Source organism: Alnus glutinosa, chromosome 3, assembly GCF_958979055.1.
Source record: "Alnus glutinosa chromosome 3, dhAlnGlut1.1, whole genome shotgun sequence".
Classification (NCBI taxonomy): domain Eukaryota; kingdom Viridiplantae; phylum Streptophyta; class Magnoliopsida; order Fagales; family Betulaceae; genus Alnus; species Alnus glutinosa.
The window spans coordinates 26775007-26794249 of record NC_084888.1 but is presented as its reverse complement, the minus strand read 5'-3'; the positions used below and the strand labels follow the sequence as shown (position 1 = coordinate 26794249).

Below are 19243 nucleotides of genomic sequence, written 5' to 3'. Positions count from 1 at the left end.
AAACTGAGTCCCTGTTTATACTTGGGGTATGGGCCTATTTATAGGCATAGAGGTGGAGTCAAACCTGGATTAGGACTCCTGCTCCTTGTTGATCTAGAACTGCTGTCCGAGTTCTAATTGGACTTCAATCCTTTACTAGACTTCTAATTGGATATCTTCTTAGACTTCCAATCTGATATCTTCTTAGACTTCTGATCTGATATCTTCTTAGACTTCTGATCTGATATCCTCTTAGACTTCTGATATGATCATTATTCTTATCTGATCATTATTCTTATCTATTTGGACCTATTTGACTTTTGAATCTTCTCTTTAGATCGGGTTGAGTGGGATTTATCCCCAACAGAATGTATGTCATTATTTTAAAACGTGCAACACATGATCGTTCAAAGTTTCCTTGGAACAATCACTAGAGGATATTCGAAGTACACTTAGAATGATCGCTAGAGAACGTTTTAAAGATATAAAACTTCGTCGTAGCTTCTTGGTGTGTGTTAATTTCGTATAAACTTTAACCCAAGAAGCATGGAAAAGTACAGATAAAGGGAAATTTAAAGAGAAATGAAGGAAATAAAATATATATTAATAATAATTCTAGAGGATAGTCTAAAAATAGTGAATGAGTGCAATCATATCCCTGTCTGACCAACTTCGTATTAACTAACTAAATGATTATGCTTTCAACTAATCTATATTCACAAGAATATTATTGGCCAACCAGCAAAGAAATTTGTGCTTTTATCCTGCAAGTTAATAAATAAATAATATAAAATAAAAAAAAAATAATAAAAAAAAAAAAACTACATGCAGCACATGATTTTATAGTTATTTTAATAGACCAAGTCCATTAATAAAGGGAAAGTCAAGCCCGATTGAAAAGTAGGAAGTCCACCTCCATTGTACAAAATGGACCGGCACCCACCCACGCGGCCAGGCTACGTCGTAGCATCTAAACGGTGCCTGGTCGCGTCTTCCGTTCACCGTCAAGGACGCGTCTAATTAATTGGTTCTAGAGGAGCTGTGGCTCATCATTTTTGCCTGATCACTCTATATATATTCTGTGTGGAAACCTTCACATTGTCATCAAAGGCATATATACAATACAACGTAACACGCAGAGGCGCCATACAATTACTACAATTGAGAGAATGGACAAGTTCATCATCAGTGTTGTGATTGTTTTGTCTGCAATGCTTTTACAATGCTCAGAAGCACAAACAGTGCATGTGGTGGGAGATGGCATGGGTTGGACTGTTCCACAAGCTGGTGCTGCGGCATATCAGACTTGGGCTAACAACAACAAGTTCCTGGTTGGTGATATTTTAAGTAAGATTTCTCTCTCCCTCTTTTCCTTCTATATATTAAGAAAATCATCATTAATTATATATCCTCGATCCTCATTCATATATATATATATATATGCTGATATGCATGTATTAATTTGATGTTAACATATATAACTCCTGTCTTTCAGCGTTCAACTTCGCCACAGGGGAGCACGACGTCCTCCAAGTACCAAAAGAATCCTTCGACTCCTGCAGCTCAGCCAATCCTATTGGTGACACCATCACCACTGGCCCTGTTAACATTACTCTTTCTAACGCTGGCAACCACTACTACATCTGCACCGTCGGCCAGCACTGCCAGTTTGGCCAGAAGTTAGCCATTACCGTCTCCGGCTCTCCTACGCCCACTACCTCACCCTCCCCTCAAACTACTACCCCTACCACGCCTTCTCCCTCCTCAGGGACCCCTGCTCCTTGCACTCCAACTCCTACTTCGTCCCCCGCTGCATCTCCCAAGGCCGGCGGACCCACTGGTCAGACGCCGACCCCGCCCGACTCTTCATCATCTGGTGTCTTTGCTAGTTTCTTCGTCTCCTTGTTGCCCATTGCCGCGGCTTTCCTTTTCTAAAGAATTAAGAACGCTACTCGAGAGAGTTTATACATTTTGGGTAATGCCATATATAAGGGGTTTTTTTTTTTTGTTGGTCGAATTTACTTCTGTACCAAGACTGTGATGTATTATTTTATTTGAGCATATGATCAATAAAGGGATTCCAACTTCTTTATTTATTTTTTTATTTTTTTATTTTTAATATATATATATATATATATATATATATAACGAATAAGAATTCTATATGCTTGTCCACATACAGATAAATTCCAAATGCTTGAATCATGCAAAAATACAAAGATGGAATCAGAAAATATTTTGGGTAAGGGTCAAGCCCCGAAGATATGAATTACAAATATACTTTACTTAAAAAAAAAAAAATAATTAATTAGTTAAATGAAAGATGATTTCATGTTGCTCATGTTGTGAAGATACTATTCACGGAGATTGAAACCCAAGTACTCCAATAGTAAAGTGCACGACTCAGCCAATAGCTCTTCGTCTTTATCTTCTTCTTCTTCTTCTAATTCTTTTTCTTCTTCCTTTTTGTCTATGCCCCTCTCTCCTTCTCTCTCCCTCATTTCCACGCAGTTGATATGATGTTTGCGTTTTGTTGTCCATAAGTTAATTGGTTGAGCTATGGCAATAAGAGTGAAAATTTTGTTGAATTTGTAATTGAAAAAATTTACTCTTTGTTGGTCATTGAAATGGGATTGCAAATGGAAATGTGAACGGAAAAGCTTTTGCAATTCTTGGGAGGATCCTGATTGCAAATGGTTCACTTACAGTTTCTTTTCTGATTCCTTTTATTTCATCCAGTGGCGGAGACAAGGGGGGGCGAGAGGGGGCACTCGCCCCCCCTCAACTCTCAAGTGCCCCATCACCTTCTAAAAGTTTTCCTTATCCCTTGCAAAATTAATTTTTCTGCAAGTGTCTGTGCCCCCCCCCCCCCCCCCCCCCCCCGGTCTTCAACAACTCTTTTAGTTATAAAGCATTCGTGTACATGGAAACTGTATGGAGAGAGAGTATGTAGATACTACGAATAAAGACAAAAAGAAAGATGGGTTTTGCAGAAAACACTTTGTCAAACCCAGCCAAAAATAAGAAATGAACACTACCATTACCCAGGGCCGGCTTGACCACTAGGCCACTTAGGCAACCGCCTAAGGCCCCGCTGAAAAAAAAAAAAAAAGGCCCCCAAAATAAGCCCCCAGTGAAAAAAGCCCCCAAAATATGAAAAAATTAAGACAAATTTGTTGAAAAAAAAAAATCCAATTATAGTACACGATAATTTTGCTAAAGAAAGGAAAAAAAAAAAATGCATTAATTCTTCTTTGAGAATTGAGAGACTCTAAACCTCATGGGAAAGTCAACTGTAATCCCATAAACACAAGATTTTGTCATAGAAAAACCAACCGTCAAATGCCTAGGAACACAAAAATTTTGTAAAAAAAAAAAAGAAAAAAGAAGCAAAAATAAAAATAAAACATTGTATTATCCCTCCAGTTGAGACTATAAAACTCCCGTATAGAAAAATCAATAGAAGAAGCAAATATGACTTTCTATTCGTTTTGGAAAAAAAAAAATACAAAACAATCTCTCTCAGCAAATTACCAAAAATTTCCTCCGGCAGCCGAGAAGTAGGAGCTAGGAGGCATAGGACCACTGCTCCATTCGGCAATCTCGCACCCAGTTAAAGTGAGGTATTGAACACCATTGAGCTCTGCTGTTTTTTTTTTTTTAACATCTCTTCACTTTGTTTTCGATCCTGTGAAGAGCTTGATTTTTTTGATAGTGGGTTGTTTCATTTCAAACAAAATGTGTGGACGTCGTGTCATGGTCAGAGATAAGGTGAAAAAGTGTGGCTGTTTCATAACCACATCTTTTATTTGTTTTTCAAGGAGACTTCAGTAAATTTTTTTTTAAACGAAAAAGGAAAAGCCGGAAAGGAGTTAGTTTAATTACAATTGTATTTTTCAACAAAAACTTATATTAATAAACTAATGTTAGGCATATGGAACTATGAAATATGCTAGTTTGTTATTTTGTCTGTATAAATTAATTACTAATTATTAAAAAAATGTCTTATGTAGGTTAAAAGTATTGCATAATTTTATTATAGAGTAAAACGTCTTTGATAAACTAGGTTCTATTTTATTATTCTTTTATGTCATCTTTTTATTTTTAATATTTTTAATCATAAATGTATGCTAGAAATATGCATTAGTTATGAAAAGCTTTAAATATACCAGGTTCTATTTTTATTTGTTTTTTTAATTTCGCCCCTCCTAAACTCAAATTCTGGCTCCGCCACTGATTTCGTCCATTTATATATTTTATATTAATTTCCCGGTGTACTGTAAGTGACTTGTCTTTATCAAGTCCTTACTGTGGGCCCTCAGCTTTTGACTTATTTTTTCTTTGCACACTCGTTTGTCCTTGAGTTGGAAAGCTTCTTCAAAAAGTTAGCTTCCTCTAGAAGCTCTGTTAAAACAAAGGAGGCTTTTGTTGGTAAAAAAGAATAGGACATTTCGAACACGACGGACAATGTGGTGCTGGTGTGCAAAAGAAGACATATCCGATCTTGAAGAGCAGAGTACGAACAAGGCAGTTTCAGCCTTGAAGAAGAGAGACCCAACAGCAGTTTCGGCAGCACCCATTGGGAGAGAGATAAGGGTGTGTTGGGCTGTTTGCTTCATCTCCTTATTTTCAGAGATAGCTTACCAATTATGGTTACGGTACATTTGTAGTCCAACTTACCAAAACGAGAAATCCTTTGTTCTTGATGTTTTCATTTGAATTCTATATCGTAACATTTTTTAGCCATTTTGTTTCTTTATTTCTCTATATTGTGCTGGTGGAAGCAATCGATCAAAACCCGTGTTGAAGCATTCCTTATAGATTTTTTTTTTAAGAAATTTGGGGGGGCCATGGCCCATACCTCCCCCGCCCCCCCTCCCTTTGTCCCTGTATAGGATTTGCTTTTACACAGATTACATAACGTGTGGCATAAAATATGGGGTGTTTATTACACAGATGGCATAACGTATGTGATTGCTTTATTGCATAACGGTGCTGCTTTGCTTTATTGCTTTGTTTTTCCTCTTATGTTGAGCCATTCGATTATGTGGCTCTAGAGTAGGATCGATGAAGACAGCATTACTGTCATCAATAACATCCACCAGCAAGCTAATGGGGGAGGGCTCAACCATTAGCTTGGATTTGAGTAGCTGAAACCGAGCCATGGATACGCCTTTGTTAAAGATATTTGGAAGTTAATCGTTGGTTGAGATGAATTTGATTAGGATGTAACGATTAAGACCTTTTTCCCTAACAAAGTGATAGTCAAGCTCAATGTGTATGGTTCTTGCATGATAGACTGGATTGGAAGCAAGTGGTAGAACACTAATGTTGTCACACCAGAGCATGAGGGCACAAGAGAGAACAATGCCCAATTCTTTGAATAACATTCTCAACCAGAAGATTTTTGCAGTGGCAATGGCCATAGCTCGATATTCAAATTCAATGGAGGAACGTGAGACGACTGCTTACTTTTTGGCACTCCCAAGCAGTTTCTAGGATAAATGTCAAAACCTTATGTGGATCGACGGTCAACAAGATTGCCAGCCCAATCCAAGTTACAAAATGCTTGAAGATGTAAGGAACTCAAAAGAGCAGCAGGGTAGATCAAACCATGATCAAGGGTAGCTTTAAAATAGCGAAGGACTCCTTTGGCTAGTGTCTGGTGAGTAGTAGTAGGATCTTGCATGTGTTGACACAATTGATTCACAGAGGAGGATATCTCAGGTCTTGTCAATGTACAATATAGAAGAGCACCCACTACATTGTAATACTCGCATGGATCAAAAAGAGAATCTCCATCAAGGTGGGATAACTGGGTACCAGTAGGAAATGGAGATGGAGCTGGCTTGGCTCCTAACATTCTTACTCGGTGAAGAAGATTAGTGATGTATTTAGTTTGACTGAGATGCCAGCTGAGGACCTGTGAACCTTTATGCCTAAAACGTAACTCAGGGTGCCAAGATCTTTAAGTGGAAATTGCTGCTGCAACTTGTGAATGAGAGAGTCATTAACTAAAATGTGAGAATCTGTCATAATTATGTCATCAACATAAATAAGAAGAAAAATGGTGACTCTCTTATGTTCATAAAATAAAGAGTGAGGTGTCCACTAAGAAGGCAATAAAGCCTAATTCGAGTAAGGAAGTGGAGAGACAGTGAAACCATTGTCGAGGAGTTTGTTTAAGACCATAAATTGCTTTGTGGAGCTTGCATACATAGTCTGGATGTGCTGCATCTTGGAAACCCTGATGTTACTCCATGTAAACTGTTTCCATCAATGAGCCATGGAGAAAAGCATTGGACACATCCAATTGCTTAAGTGGCCACTGGTAGTGGACTGCCAATGCAAGGACAATCCAAACTGTGGATTGTTTTATAACAAGGCTGAAAGTATCAGTATAATCAATACCATATTGTTGCTCAAAGCCTTTAGCTACCAATCTAGCCTTGAATCTGTCGAGGGAGCCATCTGCTTTCCTTTTGATATTGAAAACCCATTTATTAAGGATTATATTATGGTGTGCTAGTCTGGGACACAATGCCCAAGTTCTATTAGAGATGAGTGTTGAAAATTCTTGAGTAATAGCATCTAGCCACTGAGGATCTGTTGCTACCTTAGTGTAGCTAGATGGTTCTTGCAGATTTAGGGAAAATGGAAAGATGGATGGTGGGTGTTTGGAAGTATAATAAAGGTGAAAATCAGGAAATTGTTTGGGATGTAAAGAACCTGTGTAGGAACGAGTGGACATAGGATGAGATGGAGGGGGTACTGAGGTGGTGGATATGATTTCTGAAGTGGTGGCATCAGGTTCTATTCCAATTTCTGTATGTAAAACAGGGGAATGGGTAGTGGAAGAATGAGATGGAAATGGTAGAGGTGAAGTATGACTTTCGGGTTCATGTGCAGTGTTGTTGGAGGCAGTAGTAATACTTTAGGTATGTGTGGCAACATCATGATCATTAATAAAAGGAACAGTGAGGCTTACCGGTATGATGAAAGGGACATCATTCGAGGCATTGATTCTAGTAGGCAAGTGTAAAATTGCATCATCCTTTGTTGGGAAAGATCTTTTATCAAAGACCATATGTCTAGATAGAAACACTTTGCCAAATTGTGGTTCTATGGATCGATATTCTGCATGGCTCTAACCTAAGAAAATATAATGGTTAGATCTATATTCAAGTTTGTTAGCAGTATAGGGATGAAGAAAAGGGAAACATTTGCATCCAAAAACTCTTAGAATAGTATAATCATGGGGTTTATCAAAAAGCTTTTCAGAATGTGACTTTTGGTTGAGCACCAAAGTGGCAAGTCTATTAACTATATAAACAGCTGTGAAGAAAGTATCAACCCACTAATGATTTGATAACCTAGAGTGAGCAAGCATAGTCATACCAATCTCAAGAATATGTCAAAGTTTTCTCTTTGCCACACCATTTTATTGAGATGTGTGTGGGCAAGATTTCTATGAAGAATTCCGTGTTGAGAAAGGAAAGATTAAAATTGAAATGAAGTGAATTCCCCACCCCCATCAGATTGTAATTTCTTAATGTGAAAAGAGAATTGATTTTCAACGAGTTTTTTGAACTTCACAAAGGTGGCAAATGTAGGAGATAAAACCAAGTGTAACATGAGAAATCGTCTATAAATATGACATAGTATTTGCACCCACTAAGATATGGGACAGGAGATGTCCAAAGATCACTGTGGATTAGTTCTAATGGTTGAGAATTGTTTCGATTAGAGGTATTAAAAGGCAATCTTTTCCTCTTACTCAATTGACAAGAATCACAGAAAAACTCTTTATTAGAATGATCAATTAAGAGGTAGATGAAAGTTTATGAGTAAAAGAGATACAATTACAGGAGAAGTGTGTCCCAATCGAAAATGCCAAGTGGATGGAGTAGTTCTTAACCCTAAACCAGCAATAAAACTACATTTATTTTTTCTTAATCCTAGACCAAGATGTAAACTCCTTTTATTTAAGGAAAGGAAAGTCTTCTGAAACTGTATTGGATATAGTTCATTTTCACTCCTGCCTGCTAGAAGAATGGCTCAGGTCTTGATGTCCTTCACAAAGAAATGAGTGGAGGTTAGCTTAAAGTAGTAGTAATTATTAAGATAGAATTTTTGGATAAATAGAAGATTGGCAAATACTTTTGGACATGTTGATCCACCCAAGAAGGAACTGATCTTTTCTATCCCAAATGGCAAAATCAGGATTGACAATTTGTTTTCCCTCCTCATCAGTGATAATGGATGGTGGGCATGGTTTTGAACCATCTGCAATTCCCAACATTTCATGGATTTTTAAGATAGGAATCACAGTAGAAAGCCAAGGGAGATATGTGGTGGTACTGTCAAGTTTGAGAAAATTAAATTGTGCCAAGTTAGGCAGTTAAGACATAGTGTTAGAGAATGCTATTTCGATCAAGGAATAAATTAAACAAGTCTTTGGAACTAGAAAGGAACAATTTTTTGGAACCTAGAAATGAAGAAGGTCCTTGGAACCAGAAAATAAACAATTCTTTGAAACTAGGAAATGAAGAAGGCGATGGCCTAATAAAGCTCTGATACCATAAAAATACAGAGGAATATTTGAATATTTTCTTCAATACATTCAGCTGAAATGCCAAGGGCATTATATATAGTTTTTCTTTACATAACATATAGGATTTGCTTTTACACAAATTACATAACATGTGGCATAACATATGGGGTGTTTATTACACAGATGGCATAACGTATAAGATTGCTTTATTGCATAACGGTGTTGCTTTGCTTTATTGCTTTGTTTTTCCTATTATGCTAAGCTGTAGGATTTTGTGGCTCTAGAGTAGGATCTGTGATGACAGCATTACTGTCATCACTAACATAATGGAATTCAAACTAATAAATAAAAAGAGTGTTTATATATCACTACAGGAAAAAGGTCTTTAGCAGCGATTATGTTTTTTGTCTTTTTCCTGGACAAATACAAAGGCAGAAAAAGGGCGAGGTGTTGTGATTCCTAATCGGATTTGGCACACAGAGAAGGGAGAAAAATGGAAATACTTTCTGTATTAAGATAGGAGACAGCCCATCTAATTAAATTGCTTGTGAAAGCGTTGACATTAGGGTGGATCTTGTGGACTATCCACGAAGAAATCTTACTAATCAATCGGTGAGCATCTCTAATAATTTATTAGGATATATTTGCCACCTCCAAAAGGCCGACCAACGTCTCTCCCTACCATTAAGAATCAAGTCAGCCCGCCCATGATAACTGAGGGGGCCCATATCGGCCCAATATGAAGCCTAGCGAGCGGGACACTCTGTCACATTCCCCTTCTCAACACTGTTCAAATGCCTTAGCGAATGTTACATTCTACATCTCTTCTGGAACGTTCCATTCAAACATATAAAATCTTGTTTGAACACCAACTCATTTTCTAAGTTTTTTAACTTAACTGCTAGATTATTAGGCACCCTAATTATTTCTAGGTGTTATATAAACTGCCCAAGTACTACGCCACGAACTACTCGATCTTGGACAAGTCGTTCCGAGCAACCAACTGGTAGAACTCTTCAGTTAAATCATCAATAGATCTCGCACCTAGTCTTAGCATATGAAGCCATTGAAAAAATGTCTGTGTGTATCCAAAGGGTAAAAAGTGCCCTTTCATCTTCTTCCAGTAGCAGATCTGCAGCTTTCCTTGTTTATTGCGTGATCGCTTCAAATTCTCCCACCAAGCAAATGCGCGACCCTTTTGCTTGATGAAGACAATCTTCACCGCCATACCTGGAACCTCCTTATAATCAAATACTCACTCCACTTCATGCAACCAATCAATCCTTCAGCTTGCACAATTCCAGAAAATTCTGGAGGCTCAACTCTAAAGCCTAAGTCTCCATATCGCTCATCCCAACCACGTTGTTCCTAACCCAGAACAAGCTTGTGATATGAGTTCGACAATAGTGCCAGAAAATACTGATGACAGCAGTGCAGAGTCAACAATAGAGTTACGCCGACAAGCGCAGATGAGAGTTGCATTTTTAAGTAAGAGACAAGGTAACCCTGAGAATATCACCTATGAAGGGGGTGATCAAGTTTGAAAAGGATGGCAAGTTCAGCATTCGATGCGTAGGACCCGTCAAGATCACCAAGAGAGTAGGTCAAGTGGCATATCAAGTTGTCTTGCCACCGAATCTAGCAGGGATGCACGATATATTCCACATATCGATGCTAGGGAAGTACATTGCCAACCCAGACCACATCATCAAATATGAACCTCTGTAGATTCAAGAGGTTTGTCTTATAAGGAAGTACCCTAACGTAATGTGGACCACAAGAGATAGGTGTTATGCATGAAAAGGATTCTGATAATGGCAGAACTATGGACTTGAGGAAGCCTTTTGGAAGGCAGAGCAAGTCTTGCGGAGAGGATACCTATGTACAGTTATTGAATAAACATATGATCAGGGACAAGATACCCATAGATCCCAACTACGAATGGAACTATCTTTTCTTGAAGTGGATGATGTTATGGGTCGAGTACGACGATGATTGGTATACCATGGCTAACATTGACTATGAAGTCCTAGTCGACTCCTAGACGATCTACCTGACGACCTTTGACACTTTTATGCGAACGGAGACCTAAAACAAGCTGGAAGGTGAATCCTTGGTCATATTTTTGCAGATGTACGAAGACCACAAAGTTGTAGTATGAATACTAAAAAATGGATTGGAAGAGATTACCCAAGAGTTAATTGAGCACGGACCTTAAGGCACACCTAATGATGAGGTATTCTTACTTCCCCTTTTTATGAATTTGGAGATCTGAAATTTCGATGACTGAATTTTTTTAAAAGGAAGAAATGAAATACCGTGATCTAAATTAGGGTTAAGAAATCCTTAATCATGACTTAAAATTTAATATGGAGCAAGATTTGGCATTAAAAAAAAGAAAAATTTGCCTAATTCGACACTTGGGCCATTTTTTTGGCCTGAGTGATTGATCACCAATATGAGGTGATTTATCAGCCTAGGATGATCAAACACCCCAACAGTAGTGATCAATCATCCCTTTTTTAATGATCGATCGGTGTCAACTAGTCTGTAATTTGAATATGTCCAAGACTTGCAGATCTGATGGTTAGGCTCTATAAACACCCTTAGGCCAACCCTTGCAACCATTTTTGTCAGCTAGGATTTCCAGAGTGCTAAGCAGAGAGAGAGAGAGAGAGAGTAAAATAGGTGACTTTGTGGTGGTTTTTGGGAGATCAAGGTCCCACGAGGTAAGAATCCTTGTTCTAGCCATCTCTTGTTATTACTGTCTTTCCCGTAGTTGGATGTGTGTGTATAAAGTTTGTTTTAAGTGTTTTAAGCAAGGTTTGAGAAGAAAGGTTTAAGCATTTTATTGAAAAAACTTCAATTTAGGTTGATTGTTGTTTTAATACGACTAAATAAGTTTTAATCCAACTATAAGCTCTATGAGAGGTGAATAAGGATTGTCCATCAAAGCTTTTGAATGGTTGTTAATCGGACTGTCCACCAAAACTTTTTGGATTTGATGCATATATAAAGGTTACTGATTTCGGTATTTAAAGGTGTTATGAGAGTTAAAGGGGTGATCTTTTTTAGTCTTAAGGCCTCTAGAAGCCTCACCAGAGCTAAAAATGAGTTTTATTGAAGATTTAAAATGATGAACAATGTCATGATCAATCACTGTTCATCAGGAACAAACACCGAATAGTGTTGATCAATCACTACTTGAGCAGTGATTGATCGATGCTTTAGTGATCGATCATCCTAATAGGGGTGATCTATTATGAAAAAAGAATTCTACAACAGCCAAAAGACGTTGGCATAACTCACAAGCACGTATCCAATGAAACTCATAAAGTTATCTTTATTGTAGCTTATCTTAGAGTAATCGTAATTTAATTAAATAAGGATAGTTATAGTTATCATTCTCAGTCAGGGACCCCTACTCCTTGTGCTCCAACTCCTGCATTGTCCCCTGCTGCATCTCCCAAGCCCAAGGGACCCACCAGCCAGACGGCGTCGCCGACCAACTCTTCATCATCTGGTGTCTTTGCTAGTTTCTTCGTCTCCTTGTTGCCCACTGCCATAACTTTCCTTTTCTAAGGAATTAAGAAGACTACTCGAGGGATTTTATATATAGTCTATACATTTTGTGTACTAATTAAGACTGTGATGTATTATACTGTTTGAACATATGATCGATCAATAAAGGCATTCAAACTTTTTTGGGTACTAATCCAGTCAAAGTTTTAAGCTTGAAAAGTCATCATAGACTTTAAAAGGGTTAAAACTTGATCAAAAAGTTCCTAAATTTCTGGAACATCTTTAAAACACCTATAAAAGCTTAATGATAATTTTTTCTCAACATTATCAATGAGTTCTATAAATGAATTTAAGAGATGTAAATTCCCGAGTGTTATACACAGTCTCATTCATAGTCTCGTACAAACAAGGAATGGAAGAATCAATTATAATTTGGTAGTGCTACTCTTTCACAATGTAGTTTGCAGTATGGTACAAATTAAACAATCTAAGTTAAAAAAGAATTGAAGATGGATAATATTGCTCGTCTGCAGACTTGTTCGCTAGGAGGTTCAAACGAATGCCTTACAAATTGTCTAATTCCATTGCTCGTATGCATCACATACGAACAAGAGGTACCTTAAAGAGATTTAAAGGTTGGTAATGTTGCTCGCCGGCCTTCAAGCTCATTCGCAGAGAGGTTCAAACGAGATACGTTTTGAAGATCAAGTATATTTGCAATGCTGGTCATTTGCAATCTCGTTTGCAGTGGCTTTTGCAATCACATACGGACAAGTACTTATAGAACTACTCATCTACAAGCTTGTCTACAGTCCTGTTCAAGGGCGGTGCTGCACTAGTAAACTGGTTTTTCACTTAAAAATTGATGTAACCCTAAGCTCATATTAACAAGGTATGACTAGGTCCGAACGCCAACTTGAAATTTGGATTAAATTTATTTCCATCTTGGAGCTCAAGACTTTGAAGTCTATTTAAGGTATATTGATGCACGATTTTTAGAAGATCAAGATGCCATAGTGCATTGTGCTAAGAGATGATTTCTTTGTTCATGAGCATTCATGATCAACCTCTCTTAAATTTTGTGTAATTTAATCTTTGTTTCTAAGCATTAATGATAAACCTCTCTTAAAGTTTCTTTGGTTAAACCACAAAAAGCCTTCAGCCTTCAGCGTTTCAGGATTGCAAAAGGAAGCTCGGTAGAAGACTTGCCTAGACGTTTTGGAGCTAGTGCGGTGGGAGAAAGCCGATCGTTTTCTTGATACAAGGGAGTGTCTGTTAAAAAGGTTTTGTAAGTGTGAACTTCTTGTATTTAGTTGTTCTATCTATTTAGCAGATGAGTTTCCTGGGTCTGGCTGCCATCGAGTGCTTTTACTTTTGAAGAGTTTTTAATGAGTGCAAAATATTGCATATTTAAACCCTCTTAATTTACATTAGTTAATTCTTTAGCTATGTCTTAATTTAATGTTTTCTGTTAGATTTGTGTTATTAATGTTTTGTAGGTTGCTAAAGGAAAACAACAGCTTTAGGGTAAAAAATGCAAAGTCTAGAAGAAAGCACACTTTGAGAAGACCTAGTTGTTGTGGTTATGGTTAACCAAATCAATGAGGCTTAAATCGGAATTTCTCTAATTGGAGTCAAAATCAGATTAAATTAAATTTCAGATTTTGTACATGTCTTAGTATTTTGATCATAACTTTCAACTCACGTATCAAATTAAGATGAAACTAGCCGCTTTGGAAAGCTAACTCAAACTACTAATAATCATTGTGAAATAGAATTTTCCTAATACGGACGTTTGTTATGTCAAAAGTGTCCCGCAATATAAGAACTCAAATCTGGACGAATCCTATTCTGATTTGTACTAAGATTGCTTCATAATTTGACTAGGAGATTGAAGTACGATTTTTCTGGGATCTCTAAGGCTTCTAGGGTTTGTTTGCCTCCTATAAATAGACCCCTAAGTTTCAAGAAAGAGGAAAAGACTACAGAGTACAAAATTTCAGAGGAGAAAGAAGAGAGTTTAGGATTTTCCTAACTTTTGGATCTCAAATTTGGAGTTTTCAATTTGTAAGCATCTCAATTTCCATGGTTTCAATTATTATTGTTTTATCTTTAAATTCCATGAGAGGCTAAACCCTCAACTGAGATTGAGGATGAAACCTCACTTATGATTAGCAACATTGTTCTCATGTGATGTAATATTTTCTAATTTAATGATTTGATTTTCCAATTGTTTTATTTCAACTCAATTTTGTAAAATGATTATTAGATATTTTTTGTGATTCAATGATACATTTGATAATTTACGATAATTTCATAAAATTGATTATGTTTGATTTTCTTTGTTTAAAAAATTGGATATCCCTTGTGATTTATTCGACGGATACAATTGATGTTTTGATTTAAATTGGATATTTTACTGTGAGTTACGGATACACTTGATGATTTAATTTAAATTGAATTTCTTTTGTGATTTGTGTAAAGAATTAATACATGGGATTGTTTTGATTAATTATTTGAAGCAAAAGTTAAAACATACTTAAGATTTTATTGTGAGAACTTTGAGAAATATTATTGATCATGGGAATATGTTGCTATGAATTTGTGAGTGCAGATTCCGACACCTTAGCGCTTCTTTACTTGATTAAATTCACTTTAAATTTGTTTATGCTTTTGATCTTTTTATTCACAAAAATAATCTCTCAATTTTTGGAATTAGGTTAGGATTTGATTAATTTAGACATAAATTTTGTTTACAAAAACACAATTCCTGTGGGATCGACCTCGCACTTGCAATCCTTTAACTACAAACGATTCGTGTATTTGTAAATACAATTAAAATTTACAACAGTTTTTCAAAAAGTTTCCATTTCGTCACCAAATTCTTGTGTTGATTGTGTTTATGGCTTTCATATTATTTAGTGATTTTTTGTGTGATGAATGACTTTAAAATTAGCTATATCATGCATTAATTTTGTAAACATCTATTGAACCTCCCTTCTAGATGTTGTTATAAGTCATGGGGCTAATTTTCAAAACATAATGGATTAGTAGAAGTTGTGGTTGCTATTCAATCAATCCATGGTGCCCGATCGATAGACCGGTTGACCACCAGTACGACCGATGGCGGCTTGGGTTTATTCTATGCATGGGAGGTTTTTTTTTTTTTTTTTTTTTGGCTTGTTTTGAAGACTATTTTAATCATTTTATGTTTTCAGCCTAGGGTTGTGTGTTTAGCCTATTTAACTAAAGGCATATTTTGGCTTTGTTTAGGCTTATACTTTGTTGTTTGAAATTAAGATTTAATAAAAATTCCTAGAGTGGTTTTCATCATACCCAAACCTTGAGTATTCTCTAGAATCAATCTAGTATTGATAGCTTTATTCCTGGTATTCTAAGTTAATCAACAAGTTTTTTTTTATTTACAAGATCTAATTTTCCGTCACGCCTCCCTCCATCAGTTGGTATCAATGCTATCTATCTATCTATCACGCTTTCTTTGATCAATTGTGCTTTGCTCAAATATGAAAAATGGCACCAGCAATTTTCGGTAAACAACTATTTCATGAGGAATTAGTGTTAATACAAGAAGAGAATGAATTGGCTATACATACAACAACACTGTTACAACAATTTGAATGAATTCAAGAACATGAAGTTCCCCCTGCTGCTTGAGCATCAAAAGGAATAACGGGAATGATTTTACAAATTCAGTAGCAGAGCTGCAGCACAGCTCGTTAAAACCAGTATGTATGATGATCCAATTTCCTGTAAAGCCAAAATATTATCAAATGAAGTGACAGAAACTTAACCAAAACAAAGAACAATGAGGGAAACAAACTCTGATTCATTGCACGCGATAACAGAAACACGACAATTGGTGCAAATGCACTAGTGAAACAAAACTACGAACTCATTTGATAATGCTTTTTAGGACAGCTCTTTGCTTTTTAGCAAATTAGCTTAAAACACAAAACACTAAAAACTACTTTTACCTTTATATCACGTCATCTCGTCCTTGATTGATCATTAATGCAGGAAATTATCTTATTTTACTTTTCAATTTATGTGTGATATGGCCCTAGAGTCCTAGACAGAATGGAATGATCAAAGAAGATTCATATTGCTGAGGTTAATTAGTCTTCCTGAATTAAATTTGATCCCATGTCACATATTGTCAAAGAAAGAATTTCAGCAGACTAATCAAGCAAATTAGAGTGATAACATCATGAGGAGGAAATCCATACCTTGAAAGAGAGAAGAGATGAGAAAGCTGAAGAAGGCACAAGCCCAGTGAATCCAATATCATATGCAATGCTTCCATCAGCTTTAAACAATCCAAAGTTCCTCTCTGAGGTTGGTCCAAACTTCAAATTCTCATTGAACAAAGCAAAAATATAAGCCTTCACAGAAATCTTTGGCCTAAAAGGGGTCCCCTTCTTTTTTGCCAGCCGTTTGCGCAGATTATAATTGTAAGTCCTTGCATTCTTCAAGTTGGCACCAGCCTCATTGTCATCTCCCTTGGAAGCCCAGCCAGTTTCAGAAACTATGACCTCCATCTTGCTAAACCCTGCCTTTTCCAGAGCAGCATAAGCCGCATCAACCTGTGCATCAAACATGTTGTCGTAGTGTAATTTAGTCTTTGCATCATAGATTCCAGGGTTTGATTGGAAGAGCGCATATCTGATGTCAATATGATCAGGATCACTCTTGTATGCCAGGAATGGATAAGCATTTATGTGAAATGGAGACCCAATCTGCGAAAAGAACTGAAGAAGTGGCTTCATGAATGGAAGAACATCATCCCTGAAAGTACAGGAAGATGGTGGGAAGGAGGTGGCAAACACAGCCTCTGAATGAGGGCTTTGGACCTGAATAACGCGCGTCAAATCCAACCTATCAAGGGCGCTGTAAATGTTCTTTGCTGCAGGCAGCAACACCTCCCAGAAATCCACACCAAGAATCCCCAACACCTCATTCCCAATTGAAATCCCACGTATAGAAGTTCCAGGGAGGAATGGCTGAACATTGTCTTTTATCCAATTCATGGCACGATCCTCGCCTAAACTAATATCTTTCAGAATTTCATTGGGAATGCAAACTACTATCTCAATACCAGATTTGTTGAAGGCTTTGAGGACTTCTACATTAGTATCATAGATTCTAACGTTTTTTATCTTTGCAGCTTTCAAAAGCGTCACCACACTTTCAGGTGGAGGTAAGTTGTCTGCTACTCTTCCGTAGTTTACTCCATATGTCCCCGTGAATGCTTCCGCAGTCAAAGCCGCTGAACACAAGGGTACATATATATGTTAGAATATAAATTAAATGATTAAATTCATCCATTTCTATATGCTTAAACTTTTGTAAATAAATTGTGATTTAACAATATGAAGTGCCATTAGCCATTGTTTCACCATGATAATAGAATAACGTTACATATAAACAGGAACAGAGCAATTTGTTAATAGTTCAAGAAATACATACTTATTCCTTGATAAGCCAATAGAATTCATCCTATATATAGCTCATTGGGCATTTCGTGCAACTTTAAACTTGCCATAGTATTGAACAGAAAGTTGAAAGCTTATAAAAGAGAGAGAGATATATGCATACCGTTGAGAGAGACTATAAAGAAGAGAAGAAAGCAGAGAAATGAACGAGGGAAATCCATGCGCTTGGTGGAGATATTAACAACGAAAGAGCATTCCATTTGTAGAAATGATGTGGGTATGGCGTTGCATTTTGTAATTCAAAGACGTTAACCTCAAGGATAAAGACACCATAAATTATACAGTGGATGATTCAATGCTTTTCCTTCAGGCATGCCATAGAAGAAAGATTCCAAAAGGTACGAAAGAAAATGAGAGAAGAAGATTCTTAGCCTTGGTCTAAAGATGATGAAAAAATATATGCATGGCATGTCTTTGGATGGGATTAGAATAGATTCTTCCTTTACTCTCACTTTTTTTAGTTATCTCTTTCTCAAAGCACACCTTTTTCACTTTCTATATATTCCCCGTTCCTTGTGGCTGTATATCTTGGGTTTTGGAGGCAGAGTAAGTTAATATACCTTTCGTGGTTAAAGAGGGGTTTGAAACTTGTGGAGATGGTGGTGGCAGGCAGAGGAAACCACCACCTTACGCTGCTTGGGCTGTGGGCAACTGCTGTCCAATGTTCAAACTCCAAAAAGTCATGTTGGAAAAACATGTTTTGGACATTCTAGCAAACTGACAAAATCGTGAATTCAAAAAACTATTTCAATTGAATCTATGGAAATTTTCTAAATAAGTTTACAATTATGATACTATTAAAATAAACTATCAAAAAAAATTTACAAAAGCCCTATTAATCTAGCCTATATATATATATATATACATCAACATAGAAATTACAACAAGAAATAACAAAAGGTTGGGCAACCCAACAAAAAGCAACAAAATAATCTCTTCAGGTAAACAAAAAATAAAAGGAAATGCATCAAATGAATTACGCAATCCTATAAATTCTTGTCACGAATAACAAGAAAATTGCCGGCCAATTAAAACGGTTTGACAAGGCGCACCAGAAGTGACACAATCAAAAGGCACAAACCTAGAAAGGTCCAATAACCCATATCGTAACCCAACAAAGAAAGGGAAATGCTAAAGATGAGTCTCTCATCCTCCCTTCATCACCCTCTTTTCCTTAAAAAAATTGATTTTAAGGAAAAAGTTGTCTCTGATGTGACATCAGAGACAACTTTTTAATAAAAATTAATTTTTTTATTATCAAAGGGGGATGAAGGGAGGATGAGAGACTCATGTGTAAAAGGACTCACAAAGAAACAACTATAGCAATACACCCAAAGGGAAACCACCACAACAAAGAAAACTAATCATTTTGAGTACGATGTATACATAACCTACACTTTGTAGTAGTTACTAATTATTCGAAACGTTAGGAGTGTATAAAGAATAATGATGCTCTTCACACTTATTTATTATACCAGCTGGCATAACGTATTTTAAATGAATTTTCAAATCAATCACTTAAAACACGACACGTCAATCAGTCTAAAATGTGATGTGGGCCAATTTTACCAGTTTTTTGTTAGACCCGTTTTATTTTAAAAAATTATATCTTCTGATTCCGACATCGAATTGAGACCAACTTGATGGCGTTGGAAAGCTTATTCAGAGGGATACA

At 36.7% G+C, this 19243-nt stretch overlaps 3 protein-coding genes across 3 annotated transcripts; 1 reads left to right on the top strand and 2 right to left on the bottom strand.

The window, feature by feature from the left end:
- Positions 1–1080: 1080 nt before the first annotated feature.
- On the top strand, positions 1081–2071 carry LOC133864632 (cucumber peeling cupredoxin-like). The gene is made up of 2 exons (XM_062301021.1): positions 1081–1326; positions 1475–2071. Exons 1-2 carry the CDS (start codon positions 1149–1151, stop codon positions 1912–1914), a joined length of 618 nt encoding a protein of 205 aa, XP_062157005.1. The 5' UTR covers positions 1081–1148; the 3' UTR covers positions 1915–2071.
- A 3423-nt stretch (positions 2072–5494) lies between these two features.
- Positions 5495–5842, bottom strand: LOC133863290 (uncharacterized mitochondrial protein AtMg00810-like). Its single transcript, XM_062299241.1, has one exon. The coding sequence runs from the start codon at positions 5840–5842 to the stop codon at positions 5495–5497; it is 348 nt and encodes a 115-aa protein (XP_062155225.1).
- Positions 5843–15599: 9757 nt separating this feature from the next.
- Positions 15600–17797, bottom strand: LOC133864195 (glucan endo-1,3-beta-glucosidase 14-like). The gene is made up of 3 exons (XM_062300461.1): positions 17672–17797; positions 16303–17342; positions 15600–15823 (listed from the first exon to the last, which is right to left on the bottom strand). Exons 1-3 carry the CDS (start codon positions 17766–17768, stop codon positions 15758–15760), a joined length of 1203 nt encoding a protein of 400 aa, XP_062156445.1. The 5' UTR covers positions 17769–17797; the 3' UTR covers positions 15600–15757.
- Positions 17798–19243: the final 1446 nt, after the last annotated feature.

Coding starts and splice junctions, on each gene's coding strand:
- LOC133864195 (XM_062300461.1), bottom strand. CDS start 17,768: ATGGAATGCTCTTTCGTTGTTAATATCTCCACCAAGCGCATGGATTTC. Junction 17,343..17,671: donor CTTTATAGTCTCTCTCAACG/GTATGCATATAT, acceptor CCTTGTGTTCAG/CGGCTTTGACTGCGGAAGCA. Junction 15,824..16,302: donor CATCTCTTCTCTCTTTCAAG/GTATGGATTTCC, acceptor TTGGCTTTACAG/GAAATTGGATCATCATACAT.
- LOC133864632 (XM_062301021.1), top strand. CDS start 1,149: ATGGACAAGTTCATCATCAGTGTTGTGATTGTTTTGTCTGCAATGCTT. Junction 1,327..1,474: donor CCTGGTTGGTGATATTTTAA/GTAAGATTTCTC, acceptor CCTGTCTTTCAG/CGTTCAACTTCGCCACAGGG.
- LOC133863290 (XM_062299241.1), bottom strand. CDS start 5,842: ATGTTAGGAGCCAAGCCAGCTCCATCTCCATTTCCTACTGGTACCCAG.